Source organism: Myiozetetes cayanensis, unplaced genomic scaffold, assembly GCF_022539395.1.
Source record: "Myiozetetes cayanensis isolate MyiCay16 unplaced genomic scaffold, myiCay2020 scf28, whole genome shotgun sequence".
Lineage (NCBI taxonomy): Eukaryota > Metazoa > Chordata > Aves > Passeriformes > Tyrannidae > Myiozetetes > Myiozetetes cayanensis.
Window position 1 is genome coordinate 4,980,569 of NW_026087499.1, and position 17,180 is coordinate 4,997,748.

The window sequence follows — 17,180 nt, forward strand, 5'->3', positions numbered from 1 at the left end:
ACTTGTAGGTTGCCAGGTTTTCAGGACTTTATTGCCAGTCTCATAATCACTGGCATTTTTCTTCTGTGACAAATCTGTTCAGTGTTTTGGGTTTGGATTGGTTGGTTGGTTTGGTTTGGTTTGGTTTTTTAAGTTTCTACTGTTTCCAGTTAAAGGAAGTGTCGTCTTGAGGGTGAAACAAAGACCTCGAGGGCTGATGTGAGCAAACCTAGTTTGTTTGATTTTTGCATCTTGTTTTTTAAGCCTCTTTCAGGACTTCTGGTGACCCTCTCCCATTATTGCAAAGCCAGCAGATTAGCAAGACAGTATTAATTGGTCTCTCAACACTCACAACAACACATAAAGCTTCGTTCTCTTCCAGATGTTTGGTGGGAGTCAAACCAAGCCCAACTGTCTTGTAGTAACTTAAGTTCATTCAAACCCCAGAAAAGCCTGTGATTTGTGAAATCCCCTTCAGGAAGAGTTTTCTTCCACCTTTGACAGCGAGGAGATGGAGCATCCTGTTTGCACCAGGAGCTGCTTGTTAAACCAGAGCAGCTCCTAATTTGTAGTTGAGCAGCAGGGAAAAGCCAAACAAGTCCCTCACCAGTGGTGGCATCTCACCTTTGAGGTTTATAATGTTTCCATGGGGTACAAAATTTGTGTTTACCGACGGGAAGCTGAAGTGTTCAGGGTTTAGGTGACCCATCCAAGATCCTGGAGGCAGTTTTGGGTGAAGTAGGAACCAGTCCTCCTGTATGCCCCATCCAAGACCCTAAATGCAAGCACAGATGGGCATCACTCCTCTGGAGCCAGCTCACAGCAGCTGAGGATGTCTGGCCCATGATGTCGCTGTGCTGGCACATGGAATTCCTCTTGTTCCCTTCCTTTTTTTGCCTAAATAAAGTAGCTATTGTTTGTGCAGTGTAATAGTTGCACAATCAGCTAAGGAGGCAACAAATAAATGATTACCCAACAGAAAGGAGAGAGAGCAGCAGCTGCAAAGCCGGGTGGGTGTCACCAGGCCGTGTCCATCCTTGGAAAGGGTTCTCTGGTTCTTGGCAGGAGTCAGTGGAGTTTGTCTTGCAGGAGTTGGATTTGCTGGTTTGGTGCCTGTGCCTGCTGTGTTTCTCAAAGTTTGACACTGTTCCTGGCCTGGCAGTTTGCAGCTCTCTGGGGAATTAAGCATCTCAAATATTTCTGTAAACAACAATAGCCCAGCCATGAAGGTTGGGGTCTAGTTTGCTGCAGGAGTTGTGGGCTCTTTTGGCTCAAAGCACTGCTGGAAGTAGCAGGACTCTTTATTCTCTGCTCCAAATCCATGTGCCTATCATGATCATAAACATAACAGAGGGATTTATATTAATTTGGGGTTTTTCTTTTAGGTTAAATGGGTTTTTAATTTTATTTTATTTTATTATTTATTAATCTAAGTAATACAACTGGGATGAATAGGCAAGTTTTCAGGGATGGGATCACTTCTTTGACATTTGATGACATTCTTGTCACTCAATAACATTCTTGTAGTTCTAGTGAGATTTTACCCAAAGAGAACAATATTTATATTTTCTAAATGATCCCTGAGAGTATTTTAGGGAAAGTAAACACTGAGCCTTTTGATTTTTAAAATTTTGGCCAAAACATAGAGAACTTCTCTCCCTACTATGAGACATCAGCTGTGATTTAGAGCTGCAGAAACTGAGACAAAGAAGAAAAGTCCTTTCCAAAGGGCTGATTAAAAAAAAAAGCTCAGAAAGACAAAGCAAAATACAACAGCTCCTCTTTCCCTTCTCAGTTCAGGCATATCTTGGATACATGAACTGGAGTTTTTGAGCAACAGGTGGTTTCTCCAAGGAGAATGTGGACATCCATCCTTGTAGATGGTTCTGAAACTCCCATCCCTTTACTGCTCAAATATGAGCTTTTAAATGGAACAGGAGTGTAGAGAGAAATTACAGAATTTATTTCTGTGTTGCTGGATTGAAAATATACTCATGTTTTTAAGGACAATACAAAATGGACATTTAAATTGAAATGGTTTAAAAGCCAACTTTGAAAAAAGCTTCTGCACCATGAAAGAGTTGCCAGTGAAAAACTTCGATTATTTAAGAGATCTCCACTTCTTGATGGTGTTTTAATTTCCAGAAAGGTCAGATTTGTAAAGGGAAATTAACAAGCTGAAAAAATGACCAGCTTTATTGTTGAGCATCTTTTCCTCTGGAAAACTCCGGTGCCATTTATTGGTCTGGTGGCTTCCTTTTGCATCTGGGAAGCTCTGAAGGCAGCTCTTTGCCAGTTAGACACAAAGCATTTAGAGCCCAGAGAGGCCAGCTCGTTAGTAATTACTGTAATGGGTTCTTTGCAGTGTTTCTTGAAAGGTGATTGAGCCCCTAATGCAGACACCACAGATTTTTTTTTCTCCACTTAATGGTGTGGTAAATTATTCCTGCGAGGGGCGCTCATTGAATGCCTCCTCTGAAACAAGTTAAAGACCACAAAGGAAAGAAAAGGCTGTTGGGTCTCTTCTCGACAGGAACAGGAGAAAATATTTATGGAGGGGTTCAGATTGAGATCTTCCCGGTGTTTCTGCAGGGGAGGGGGGAGTTGTGTCGTGTCAACAGCAACGTGGATGGGGCAGATGGTTTCAAGGTGGATTTTCCAGCTGGAGAGTTGTAGGACAGCCTGGGAAAAGGAAAATCAGCTCAGTTGGCTCAGAGCTTGTGATCCTGATGTCCTTGAGCTTTGCAGATCAGCCTCTCATCTGGTTGGTAGTGAGAGGTGTTAAACCCCTCGAGAGAGGGGAACAGGTTGGATATTAGGAAAAAATTTCTTCACTGGAAGAGTGGTTCAACATTGGAAAGGGTTCCCCAGGGAAGTTGTGCAGCAACCATCCCTGGAAGTGTTCAGAAAATGAGTAGAAATGGTACTGTGTGATGTGGTTCAGTAGACATGGTGATATTTGGTTGAAGTTTGAACTTGATGATCTTGGAGGTCTTTTCCAACCTCAGATGATTCTGTAATTCTATGAGCTTGGCTTTTACAAAGGGAGATTTCTCCGACTGCTAAGTGAATTAATTAATTTATGTGTCCAAATGCAATTAGCAAATGCTACAGTGGGAAAGGCTTCCTGATCAGAATCATCAATCAGGCAGAAATAAATTGTTGTGTGTATTGCATGTCCTCTTTTTTTTTTGGACCCAGCAAGAGACCCATCAGACAACCCCAATAATAAAAATAAGACAGTGTTATATTTATAATTTAGCTCCAAATATGATGGAGAGGGACTTTGGACAAGGGCCTGGAGTGACAGGACATGGGGAATTGCTTCCCACTGCCAGAGGGCAGGGTTAGATGGGATATAGGGAAGGAATTCTTGGCTGTGAGGGTGGGCAGGCCCTGGCACAGGTTGCCCAGAGAAGCTGTGGCTGACCCTGGATCCCTGGAAGTGTCCAAGGCAGGTTGGACGGGGCTTGGAGCAACCTGGGCTAGTGGAAGGTGTCCCTGCCCATGGCAAGGGGGTGGGACTGAATGATCTTTAAGATCTCTTCCAATCCAAACCATTTTATGATTCCATAATGTGGGAGATGCTGAAAGGCATTTGGGTGTTTCAGGAGCCCCACATGTTACCAAACCCCGTGGCTGTCTCTGATGGGGCAGAGCAGAGAACACGGGGAGAGCCCCTCCAGGGGAGGCCCGAAGTGCTTGGAGCAGTTTTATTTCTCCTCCCTGCAAACCCAGTAGATGTTATTTGAGAAGCTCTTTGGTAACACGAAGCCATAATGAATTGCACCTTTTTAACCCCCACACACGATGGTCTCTGCAGACGCTCCGAGAGCCTCGTTAGCCAGCGAGGTTCCCTGGCAGGCTGGAGCTCTGAACACGCTCCTTTGGGATGGGTTTTCAAAGGATCTGTGCCTGCAGTGCAGCTTCTTGGCTTTGCTCTCCGTGGGAGCAGATCTCCAGTGGCGAGTGCTGGCTGCTCACAGAGAAGTCCCACTTAAATGTCCTCTCTATTTCTATGCAGCAGAGCCAGGAGATGAGCCCAGGAATCCTTGTGCAACCTCCCTTGATAAAATTATGTCGTGTCCGTCCTCTTTCATTTAGTCACTCCTGCTGGCGAGACTTAATTTTAGACTCTGCTGGCTTTTGTCAGTAGATCTCAGGATATATTATCTATGCTTTATTTTATTTTGTGCTCATCTGGGCAGTAGCTGGAGTGTATAAAATGGGGTCTCCTGGAACAACTTTATTGCTTCAGCCTCTTCCTTGAATGAGTTTTTGAGCGCAAGTGTAATTTTTCCCTCGTCTCAGGCAGAAAGCAATTTCCTTTCTCCCCTGCACGTCCTTCAGGCTCTGGTGATTCTGCCCTGCAAAAAACCAACTTTGTTGACCCGTTCTCACTCCTGGGGGTGGCAGATGGTCCTCACCTGACCACCCCAGCACAGCACATCCTCTCTGAGAGCAGCAGGGAGAGTCGCAGCCTCCCAGAGAGATTATTTGCTCTCTTCTCGTAGGTGACGTCAGAGCACTGACAGAGGATTGTTACGGTTCCTTCACCTCTTGAAATTGTTCCTTGCAGTGAGGAAATGGTGAAATTGCAGTGGGAGAAGCTGGGGTGCTGACAGGACTTTGATAGTTGTAACTTTTATTTAGCTGGTTGTCTCGCTTGCAGAGTTACTGATGTGTTACCAACCTCGAGCCAAGAAGAATGATAAAATAAGGGAAAAGTGTCATCTCCATTTTTTTTTCTTTTCTTTTTTCCTTTCAGGGGATCAAGAAACATCTTTTAATTTCCACTGAACATACCTGTGTTTATATCTGAGGTCCATATTTTTTTCTTTTCTTTAAGAAAGAATCTTACCTCTTTGTCTGGGTTAGTGAAAGTGCTGCTCAGTAGAAATGTTTGAGCTGTAACGTTGTGAGGGATGGAGGGTTTGCCTCATTATCCATCTCCCTTAGCTTTTTAGAGGGCAAAAGGCAGGAAATTTCTCTTGATTTAAATGAGAAATATCAAATTTCTTCTGCTGATGAGGAGGGCCCTTTGGAAGCAGTTCTGCAGACTGACACAGGACTTCCAGAAACCAGTGTCAGGAATGGTTTGGTCTTTTCGGCTTCCTTTGTTTTCACTTTGTGTGTAGGCTGGAGGTTTGGAAAAGTTTCTTTTAGTTTCATGAGGAAGACACAGAGGATTTTATTTTCCAATACTGTGTTCATGGGAAAAGATTTGTTTTGCTAAGCAGAGTTTAAACACAGCACCAAGGCAGATCCCTATAAAAATCAGCTCAAGTCAATACTGATCTGCTTTTCCCACATGCTTACTGGGAAATATTTCTTCTGATTTCTCTGGCACTTGTCTAAACCCAGAAAATGACAAATGAGAGAAGCATTTGCCCCCCTGAGCTTCATGTGTTCTCCAACAGAGCAAAGAGTAAGAGCAGCTCCAAAGAGTGAGGGAGGAAATAAATATCAGAGAATGCAGAGCTCTTTCCTCAGATAAGGAGGTTGGAATAACTTAGGATAATGTAATTTAGTTTGTTTTGAATTACTTTAAAATCAGAAAGCCTGGGAGAAAGGCTCCATGTACCAGTCAGTGTAAATCTGGAAGGTAGCCATCAGCTCGAGGAGGAGAACTCTGCTATACATTTGCATTACTGGAAGCAGATGTGGGCTTAGGGCTGCAGCCAAAATCTCAGAGTATGAAAAGAATGATCTGTCCTCAATTCTTTGTTGGTCAGAAAGGATGGGATGAATCAATACTCGTGCATTAGTGCTGGGAAGGTGGCTTTCAGGGCTGACTTGTCTGATAGAGATGCTGGTTCAGTCCAGCAGTGATAAGAAAATCAACCCCATCACCGCCTGTGTGCTGCCAGGTACCTGCTGTTCTCCTGCATGGAAAACCTGCAGCTCCCTGGGGCTCAGGAACATTGGTTGGTGGGAGGGCATATGATTACAAACTGATTTTTTAGTGGTGGCTTGGGGAAGCTCAGCTGCACGTGGTTTCCATCACCCTTACACTGCTCCCCCAAAATCCGTGTCGCGTGCAGGGCGTCACCCTGGGACACCCTCAGCTTCACATGCACTGACCCATGAGCAGGAGGTGTTTGGCTCACAAGCAGGAGGGTGGCCTGGCTTGTGATGTACAACACTGTGTGAGGTGCCAGAGTCCCACTCATCAGTCAAATTATTGTGCCATCAAGATTGGCACCGGCACAGGCTGCCCAGAGAAGCTGTGGCTGCCCCTGGATCCCTGGAAGTGTCCAAGGCCTGGTTGGAGCAACCTGGGCTAGTGGAAGGTGTCCCTGTCAGTGGCAAGGGTGAGCTTTAAGATCCCTTCCAGCCCAAACCATTCCATGATTATCTTGTATGATTTATAATGTGGTTGAAAATGGACCCATCCATCAAGGTGAGCCTCCAACACCTTTTCTATTAGTGAGGAGGTACATGAACACCCTGTGTGTGGGGAATCACCCCAGTCCCCCCCAAACCCTCACCAAGACATTGTAAGGCACAGATTTTATTTTATTCTTTTAAATAAAAGATAAACCCTCTCAGTAAGGAGGATTCTGCTCTTTCCCTGCTGCATTTTGGAGCCATACCTGTGACTTGTTGTGGCTCTTTTGTCTGGGGAAGATTTGTTCCTCAACAAGCAGTTTCTGGCTAATCTTTACTACTTCAAATTTTGTTCTAAGATCTGCTTCAGACAGAACTGGGTCGAGTATATTGCAATTGCCTTGTGTTCTTAAAATCAGTTTGTCAGAGACTCCTGAATAACACATTGCCTGATTCATAAGCAGCCTGAGCAAGCCAGAATTTGCAGGATGTTCAGTGTGTGACAGTGATGTGTTACTCTGAGCCACGAGATTATCAAAGGCTTCCACTGCCTGAGCCACCAGCAGAGAGAAAATATGACCAAGAATTATCTGAGCCTCATTTATTTAATGAGCCACGAGTAAAAAATGAAACCTCCAAACCTGTGACAGTTGAAAAGCAAATTGCAGGGGAGATTTTTCAAATCTGCAGAAACCCAAAGCTTTTCGTTGGGCAGCAATAAATTTGGCCATGGGTTCATATAGAAATTGCAGCTTCATAAAGTGTGTGATGTTGCAGGGGCATTTCTGTGAGCCGTGGATGGGGTGATTTCTGATGTGCAGTGACTGGGAGCAGAATCTCGCATGTAACACCTGGGGTTTGATCACATGAAGGGGAATTTAAAAGATTAACAGTGATTCAAATACTGATAATAGTGGAGGAAGAAAATGAGCAATATTTTAGTTGTTGGTCTTGCTCACTCCTACCCTAGCTAATAAAAAGCTAATTTTTCCAGCTTCTACCTTTCACACAGTCTGACATTCTGGGTCCCTGCACATGGGCTGAAAGTGGAGAGACTGACTTTTAAAAATCATTTTCTTATTTTTACTCCAGCCATGACCTGTTACTTGAGCTTAGAAACATCACCATAGAATCCTAGAATGGTTTGGGTTGGAAGGGACCTTAAAGACCATCTCAGTCCAACACCCCCCCTGCCAGGAGCAGGGACACTTTCCACCAGACCAGGTTGCTCAGGGCCTCACCCACTGGTGTTCACGATGCCTTGGCTGGTCCTCTCAGGAGAGGGGGCAAGGGAGGCAGTGCCAGCTGCACTTTCCAAAAGCAGATGGCACTCACCTCCAGCATGATTTCACTCCTGTTTTGCCTTCCCTCTCTGTCTCCACAGCCGTTGAGTCGCTGCACTCCTTGAACGACCAGATCTCCCATTTCATTGTCAACAAGTCAAAAGCGCTGGATGAGGATGAAGATGCCTTCCTGCCCAGCGAGAAGGAATCTCTGAAAAGCGCCATGATGCTGATGAGGCACCTCCTGATGGATGCACAGGTAGGGAGGGAATCAATAAGCTGCCATCTGTTAGGATACGAGGAGGGCACATTGCAGGGGTACGGAGGAACACGTCATCTTTCTGTGTGGCTTCAACAGTGGAGAGCATTAGTCCCTGACACTTCTTTAAAACCGATTTTGGCTTCTGAAATCTGCAGCTGTGGGAAGGACACCTCATTGCACAGAGCGTGCAGCTTGTGCTGGGGCTGAGTCTCAGATTTAGGGCTGAAAATGGCTCTTAATTTCAGGAGAAAATACAGCAATGTGCCCGTTGATGGGAACACAGCAATAACCCCATTGATGGGAGTCCAGCGTCAGCACTAGCTGACTAGAAAATCATTTTTCCACTAAGCATCTGTGCTGAATGCCAGTTTTAGAAGTGCCAGACTCATAACTGAGCTGTTGGTTTAGCCAAGCTCTAAAATGCCAGTTAAGAGTCATGAAACGATGTGCAGATGTTTCTTTGTGCCTTTGCTGCTTCGACACAAAATCTCTCTCTCTGTAGCTCTGCTGCGTTGCAGGGTTTCCTTCAGCCTGCAAAAGAACACCCTTTGAAACACTCATTATATTTATCTTTTCATATTCTCTTTTGGTCTTTATTTGCAAAGCCTGGATGGAAAATGGCAGCTTGTATGACAGGGTTGTTTTAGAAACAGGGTGGTCTCCTCGTCCTTCCCTGGCAAAGCCTGAAATCAGGCAAAGGAGGCCTGAGGTTGTCCTGAGCTCTCCTGAGCTCTCCAGGACTGGGGATGGCCTGTTTTATTGCCATATTCTCCCACTGGAGCCTGGTGGTTATCTTCTCTCAAACCTTTGGTGCTAATTACTCTGGCTGACAGGGATCTTGGTGCAGGTGGGAAGTGCCTGGGAATCCCTGCTGTTTGTGAGATGTGTTTTAACGTTGGGCATTTTTGGACAGGGAGTCAATCCAGGCTTTGGAGGCTGTGGGACTGCACAGGGAGCAAAGCATTACAGCTGTGCTTGGGATTTCATGTCTGTGATGGTGGTGTTGGTCTCATTTTTGGTGCCTCTTTAGCCAGTTTTGCTCCATTTCCCCCAAACTGATGGAGAACATGAAGGGTTTGGTTGTGTGTTTGGATTTGCTCCCCACAGTCAGTGCTGCAGGTGGGAATAGAATCATATAATCATGGAATGGTTTGGGTTGGAAGGGACCTTAAAGCTCATCTCCTTCCACCCCCTGCCATGGGCAAGGACACCTTCCACCAGACCAGGTTGCTCCAAGTCCTATCCAACCTGGCCTTGAACATCTCCAGGGATTTGGAACAGGCAGGTATGAGAGAAGGCAGATGCTTACAGGCATCTGCATGTGGCAGATTAAATATGGGGCAAAAAGGTACCTGTTGATAATCCCCTTGTGCAGGAGTTCTTTTTTTAGTGCCTGAGAATTGCTTTCCTACTTATCAGCTGTCCTGAATGCATATTAATCGGTGCCTGTGATAGCATCTCCTAATCAGTCTCTCTAATAACAATGGGGAAATGTCAAGTGCTCCTGCATCCTCGTGATGCTCCTGGAACCCTTCCCAGAAAGGACAGGATGTGTGTTTTTTTTTGCCTGGGATTTTCAGGTTGAAAGAATGACAAGGTGGGAAGTGATGGCAGTGAGTAAAAGGATGGAAGTAAACAGGTGATAACATCCAGGAAAAAAAAAACCCCAAAGCCCAATAAAATGAATCCTCTGAGGAATGAAAGAAACATGAGTCTGGCAGGAATATCAACAGGAATATCCCCTCCAATGTGTGCATATAAATCCATGCTAACCCTGACTGCAGAGTGCCCTATGGCTCTAATCACACAGGAGGAAAAAAACACCACCAATGCAATTATTTCCCTTCCCTTCCCTGCTCTCTTTGCTTCCCAGCTAGTGGTTTTATGGGAAGATGGAGCCCTGCAGCTCTGAATGGTATTGATTGTGTGAGGCTCTGTACAAAGATAAGCTGAAATCCAGCGTGGCCCTTTCACTCCCCTCTCTTGGCATGGACCTGATTTTAACTGGTAGATAATTTGAGGGAAAGAACATCCAACGTGAAACTTCGGGTAGAAATCGGTTGGACTGCTAACCCAGCAGGAGTGACTGCTCAGAGGGGACAGTTAATGGGCATTTCTCACTTCTCTGCCATTATTAATCCACCTTGCAGAGGCAGGGATGGTGTGGAGATGATGCCTCGTGCCTGCTGCCCTTCTGGCATGGAGGGAAATCGGGGACATTTTTAGAACTCTGCCTGGACACACACCAGGAGATGTGGCTGAAGCAAAGGACCCACCACGGATCTGACTTTGATCTTGAGTCATTTCTTTGGCTTAAGATGAATCATGAAACCAATCAACACAGTTTTCCACTGGCTTGGAGAAGGGAATCCACAGCACAGAGGCACTGGGGAGTTTGTCTGGGATTTCACAGCTGTATTTTCTGGTAGTCAGAACGTGGACTCTGTGCTGCTGAACATCAGCCCAGTCCATTAATTAGATTGTATTTACTTCTCCCTTGGCTTCTTGGAAGAACCTCTTTTCCCCATCTGTTTTGTCAATTTACTCTGCTTTTCACTGATTTTCATGCCCTAGTTTTGTGGTAGTGAGGTACAAGCAACTGTGGTAGCAGTGACTGTGGCTTTATAGGGGAAATTTACTGTGCTGGAGGTCAGTGGTCGGTAAACACAGCATAGAGAAACAGCTGTGGGATGGGGGGGAAATCATCTCCCATATTCTGTGGTTTTCTATGGAAAATGGGGCATTTCCTTGTGTATTTTGCACTTCTCCTGCCTTGAGAAACGTCCTTGCTGGCAGATGAGGTGGGGGAATGGTGCTGGGGGCTGTGGCGTGGGCTGGCCGAGAGGCTGCTGACCTGTCAGCCCCATCAGCAGCACTGAACTGCACACAGGGATGGGTAATAAGCTGTGTGGAGCCCCTCAGCAATAGGCTGTCAGCTCAAATTCTGCCCAGGGAAGACAGTGATTTAATGAAAGTCATTACAACCTGCAGGATCTCTTGACCCCAGTGGTTTCCATCCGTCCCACACCCTGGATAGGATTTCCTCATCAACGAAAACACCCGGGCACAGGGATTGCTCTGGCTGCTGGGCTGGCAGAGCTCTGGAAAAAGGAGCACTGCCCTCCCTCTGGAAGAGGGTTGGGGCTTTGCATCCAGATATATATCCAGAAAATACCATCTGGTATTTTCTTCAGGTTTGCAGCAGGTTCCCGACAAGCAGCGCTCAGCGAGCCCTCATCTCCGTAGCCCACCTGAACTAAACACTGCGCTGAGATAATGCAGATGCATCCAGGAGGATGGAGAGAAAAGGTGCATTTATCCTCCACGACGTGTTCCATCCTCCACGTGGTGCAGGAGGGAATAAAAAACTGCCCTCCTGCCAGATAGCCCTGCGCAGGACTGAGCCATGCAGGGATAGCAGCCTGTGACACATTGTCGCTGCTGTCAATCATTCCTGACAGTCCTATTATGCTCAGAAAGGATGTTTGCTCCCTGCCTGTTGTTTTATAATCCTCAGAGGTGGAATTTTATAGCCTAGGAGTGTTTTTTTTCCCCTCAGACCTTTCCCTAAGCAGGATTTATTGCTTCCGAGACGCACGTGAAGTGAATCCTTTACACCTCCAAACTTTAAATCACCCCCCTTAGCTTTGCCTAAATTACTTTTTGTTTTGTTTTACTCGACTTTCTGTTCCTAATTGCTGCAGTGAGAGGCTGGACTGGAGTGGAGGAGAAGGTAACACAGCATCCAAGGGCTGAGCCATGTGCCTCAGCTCTAATCCAGCTGTTTGCCCAAGGAATTTGTCTGATGAACAGAAAAGGTGCATCCAGGCACCAGCACCAGCCCTAGACAGAGAATATTCCCTGTTATGTGAAGGAACACGTGTAATTTTGCTGGATGCTTGCCCTGAAAAAGCCAAGCTTTCAGGAAGTTTATTCCATTTAGTTCCTTCCATTAAGTGTTTAATTGACTTCAAGTGGATTTGAAGTTCTTTTGGGGGAAGTGCCATCTCCTTAGTGCCTCTCCCAGCAGTGCTGTGATTATCACCAGGTGTTGGTAACAGGAGGGAGGAAGAGACATCAAGATGGTCTTTGGGTTTGGATTGGACTTTTTGAGTGCAATCATATCACAGATGATGACTTAAGAACAAGATCAGGTTTTGGGAACACCTGGCTTAAAATGTACTTGGATTTCAGTTGCTGTCTAGGTGTGAGGGCATAGAGAAATGCAGTTTTTTCTCTGCTGAGGGATTAATTTATTTCATAGGTAAAGACAGAAAATCAACCTGCTGGTACTTCTAACCTAAACTGTTAACAAAATAGGTGGTCATTGCCCAAAAATCATAGTGGAAAGAACCCTTTCACTTACATTTAGAGGTATTTTTTCTTTAAATTCTGGTGTTTGTTTTGTTTTTGTTTGTTTGTTGTGTTTTTGTTTTGTTTCTTTGTTTGTTTGTGGTTTTTTTGGTGTTCTTGGTTTTTTTACTTGACTCCAAACCAAATGGCTCCAGCACTCACTGACTGGTGGGACAAACCTTTAGCAGGTGTCTACCAAGACAGGTCTGTAGATGTTGCTGGAAGCTGATACCAGTTTGGGTAGAGGATTTTGTCCTGGTTTACTTAGGAAAATATTTGAGTATTTGTGCTGTCACCACCACCCTGTAAATAAATCATTTAAGGTGAGAATCTTTCAATTTTTGGAAATAAGGAAAACCTACATGGCATGACTTACATTTAGCCATTCAACATCCCACCAGCTGTTTGAGCTTTGGGTTTTTTATATTAACCTCCATTTTCTAAGCAGAAAAACCACATTTTTAAAAATCCTTTTACATTATAATCTTTTCTGCAGTGTTCCCTGTTGTCTTTCTGAGCAGCCTGTTACTGAGGTGGCTGTGATAATCACTGCAGAACGAGTAGCAGGGTAGTGCTATTTCCCCAGCTGACCTTTAAAAATAGTTCTTATTCTCTGCAGAGGTCTGTTGTATAAAACCAGCCATGTTGCTGCAATACTTTGTTTGCTACTTAAACACTTCCCACCATCTGTTCCTCAGACTTTTAGCAGACAGCTTCAGGGGCAAAGCCCCACAACCTTTATTTTCACACGAGTGGGTCATATTAATATCAACAGGAAGAGCAGGGAAGGGAAGGTTTGCTCTCTGCTTCAATAAACCGAAATTATCTGAGTGCTGAAAGCATCCTGGCCACACTGATGTGTTTCAGAGGACACAGAAATGGATGTGGTGTGAATTTTCTGTTATGGAATGTTATCAAAATGCAGCTGTAAACTGATGCTCACCTATCTCAGTGCTCACTTATCTCGGTGTTCACATTCCATCAGCTGGTTTGGCTTGGAAAACGGCTGCAGTTCAAATCAGGACGTGTTTAGAGGAAAGCCCGAAAACCAAACTTGCTGCTCTGCATGTTGTGGTTTTTCACCTCAATCTTGCCATCTCATTTCCATCAGAAGGAACCTTCTTAGCTACTTCCAAGCCAGCAGCACCTCTTGGAAGGATCCCTCTAGGTCTAGCCTGACAGGCAGAACCTCTCAGGCTTTGTCAAGGACCACGTTGTGTCTAATGGCTCACTAGCATGGGTTACAGGAGCCTGCCCCTAAACATGTTCCTGACAAACCACTGCCCCTCCTCACGGTCTGGGAGAGGAGGGAAAACTGATTTGTGGGCTGCCTCTGTTAGTTCAAGTTATTTGGAGAGTGATGTGCTGGATAATGAGGGGAGATCAGAGATACCCCTAAGACAGGTGAGCTGGAATGTGCAGAATTTACCAGCCCAGCTCTGGGCATCGTCAGTCACCCCACAAATGGAGGGGTTTGGTAGGAGCTGTGACCCTCCTGGATGGTTTAATTTGGGCTCCCTGACTGTTCATCACCTGGTTTTAGCCACCTGTTAGCTAAATATATTGGAGGGAGGTTGGGACTAGATGGTTTGTAGGGTCCTTTCCAAACCCAACCATTCCACGAGTCTGTGACTGATTCATTCAAAGAGGGTTTCAGCTGATTTTGTCCTTCATTTTTAGTGTTAAGAGAGAGACTTTCTGAAATGTGGGATGTCATTTAGTGAATATTAAGTGACAGAGAAAATGTCCTCACTGTGTATAAATTGAGGAGAAAAAAAGGGGTTTGCACAACCTCTGATGCATGACCGAAGATGCCAAAATCCCTGTATAGTTCAAACCAATCTGTCTTGGGAGTCTGCTGCCAGTGAAGGAAAAGCTAATCCTGATAATTGAAGATAATTTCCCCCTGATTATTTGAATTGAATTAATCTCTAGATACCTAAACCTGGAAAATTCGCCTTGCAACAATTCCACGCTGACTGATCATTTTAGGCCAGGTGACCGTGGCTGATCCAGGGTCTGCTTTAGCCTGTCATTGAAACCCCAACCCTTGACCCCTCCATCCTCCACCCCACACCACAGTGGCACCAAGGGGGCTCCTGCCATTCAGCTGGGGCAGGAGGAGCAGGTTTGTCCAGTGTTCCCCTCTGTCTGATACCACCGTGTGCTCAGCCTGGTGCTGGGGTGCCGAGGACGAGCAGTTGTCACTGCACATTTTTCAGCGTTAAGGCTTGGCAGGGTTGTCATCTGAGGGTCACCGTGGCCATTTAGCTCCAGCTGTCCCCTGGCCAGCCTCTGCTCCCACCCTCCCCTGGGACTGGGAAGAAAAAGGCATCTTGAATGTGTTAAATCTTCATTCATATAAAACATGACTGTCTGCATCATGAAGGGAATCTCAATTCCGCTGGTTCCCCGTGAGCAGCTCCGTGCTGCTGCTGAGGCTCCTGTGATCCTTCCATCCCCAGGATGTGGCTCAATTTGCTCTTTGCCCACTGGGGGTGTGGCAATTCTGCAGACAGTGGGTATTGCAAATTGAGCTCATACCCAGGTAATTCCAAAATTCCAGTTTCTCTGATTCCTTCACAAAACACCCTCACTGCTCCGAGCAGGTGGCCCAGGATGGAACATTTCATTTGCAGAGTCCTGTTGAACACCAAAGAAAAGGTGACAATTTTGCCTCACTTAAAAGGTGATGTATATTCATGAGTGGGGGGTGTGTGTGGAAGAGCACTGCAAGCTTTAATTAGAGTTCATGAAGAGAGAAACAATAAGTATCTTCATAAATGTAGAAGAAGCAATTAGGGGAGACCAGGATGTATCTGCTATCGCAGCAGTTTATCAGCAATGCAGATTTTTCAGTTAATAAGAGAAGAAAACCCCAATTGTGCAGCCAGCAAATGAGACAGAAAATCCCAGTTAGCCTCACTTGGGAAGCACGAGATGTGAAGACTCAGGAAAACGTGTTTTATTCCCTCAGTGTGTTTTCTTCTGCCTGGAGAGTCTCCTGCTCCATTTCTGGTTAACAAACAAGCTCAAACATCTCCCTGAGCCCCAAAGGGACCTGCTGCTGTCCCGAGCCACTGGGAAGCCCAAGAGCTCCATCACAAAGCAAACCTTTTCTCCTCAGTGAGCTGCAAACTTTCCCTCCAACCTGTGAGCTCAGGGGTCACCAAAACTGAGCCCAGCAGGAGGTGGGAGCCAGCCAAGCCGTTACATTTGTATTTTTGTCTCAGAAAGACCAATAAATATTTAATGGCTCAGCGAGACGAGGGCGAGTGTTTTCCTTCTTTCCCTGCATATCAACAGTTGCTTTAAGCACTTGCTTGATAAAAATTAAGCTGTTCCTGTGGATTCCTGCCTCGGATGCTGGGCAGGGAGCTAATTTTGTAAGCGAGAGCCGTCGTCGTTGTTTAGGAAAGCAAATTCAAATGGAGGAGCTGGTTTTTGAAAGAGAAGGCTGGGCTGCTGTTCCTGCAGAAATATTCCAAACAGCCATGTGAGTTAACCCTGGCAACAGATCTTGTCCAGATGTGGTAATCCTTTATGCTTTAACTCCTTCCAGGCCGTGGGCTAAGACCCTTCCTAGGAGAACTTGCGTGTTAAATACATTCCATTCGATGCCATTTGCACAGGGCTTTGGCAAACCCTGGGTTTCCTCTGGGCTCAGATTTTTCCCAGGGAGGAGATGGAGTCACTGCTTGCAAGGCCCCGTCACCACTTCTGATCTGCCCTTCCTGGTGGGGGAAAAAAAGTGTCTTTAAGCTGCTGTGTAAATTTAAGGGTGTAATTGAATTCCCATCTTCCCCATTTATCTGTGAGCTGGGAATAACATTTGCCTACTTCACAGTGATCGTGTGAGGCTCTTCACTCATTAATGTGTAAAAGCTTGGAGATCTTTAGGATGAAAATTGCTTTAAAAGATGCTGTTAATAATAAATAGCAAGTAATGCACCTTGGTACCTCTTAGCAATAATTGGTGCTATCATTCCTGCCCAACTCTTCCATGAATTAAAAGGCTTTGAGTGGGACTGGAACCACGAATGGGATTGGGACCAATTAACACGTAATCATATGTCAGTTTTTATATCCTTAGCATTCCTGTCATGGGACTCTCGGGAAAATCTCCATGGATTTTAATGGTGCAGTGTCAGAATTCAGCCCCAGACGTGTTTGTGTGATAATTGCTGGATAACCTGCGTTCTTCTGGTAACTTGGTTGCTTAGTGATTAAGCTAAAAGCAAAAGTATGCTGGTCTAATATTAACATAAATGGAATTAACCACTCTTTCTGGGAGTTAAATGTTACAGGAAAATTCTCATTATCAGGAAACTACGATTTTTTTTTTCTTTTGATATATGAATTTAATTAACTATTTTGTTGAAATGCTGATAGTTTTTGACCTGCTCTTTGTCCTTAACCTCCACTCCAGCATGTGGAGCTGGGCTTTTATGGAAAATACAGTAATTTGCAGGCTTGGTCACCCAACTCATATTAGATTTCAAGAACTCACACAGCACTCACACTCCTGATATGGAGGCTCTGAATATGTATCCTGAGTAAACAAAGAGCTCACAGGAAGATATTTTCAAGATACCAACATTATTTCTATGGAAGGAGAAAGCACCAAAGCTTGGAATGACACGTGGGATGAAGCCAGGAGAGAGGACCACGGGAATTAAAACCACGAGGAAGTTGGTGCCCAGTAAAATGTGAATTTTCGGCAAAGTGTTCCCCACTCACGAGCAGCCCTGGCAGCCTCTTCCTCATCACCGGGAGCGAACCGTGCGCTGTGAACACTCCCGGTGCCACAGGGGGGAGATGTTGAAGAAGAGCTGGATCGCTCCACTCCGGCTCAACGACTTCCAGGGAAGAGCAGCCCGAGGGGTTTAGGACCCTAATTCCTTTCATACCACCTCCCTAATATCATGAACATTTAAATATCCCCTACTAAAGGGATCTGTGCAAACCATCTG

At 45.4% G+C, this 17,180-nt stretch overlaps 2 protein-coding genes across 3 annotated transcripts in view; both read left to right on the top strand.

Annotated features, from left to right (window-relative positions):
* The window catches only part of TMEM51 (transmembrane protein 51), a 317,126-nt gene that overhangs the window by 143,755 nt on the left and 156,191 nt on the right, over positions 1 to 17,180 (top strand). The window lies entirely within an intron of this gene.
* KAZN (kazrin, periplakin interacting protein) overlaps positions 1 to 17,180 on the top strand; it is a 192,131-nt gene that overhangs the window by 36,704 nt on the left and 138,247 nt on the right. For both annotated transcript variants that reach the window (XM_050322550.1, XM_050322548.1), the window contains exon 2: positions 7,694 to 7,851. Coding sequence is in view for 1 of the 2 variants with exons in the window: in XM_050322548.1 (XP_050178505.1) it covers positions 7,694 to 7,851 (158 nt within the window). In the remaining variant the exon portion in view is untranslated. The remainder of the gene's footprint in view (positions 1 to 7,693; positions 7,852 to 17,180) is intronic.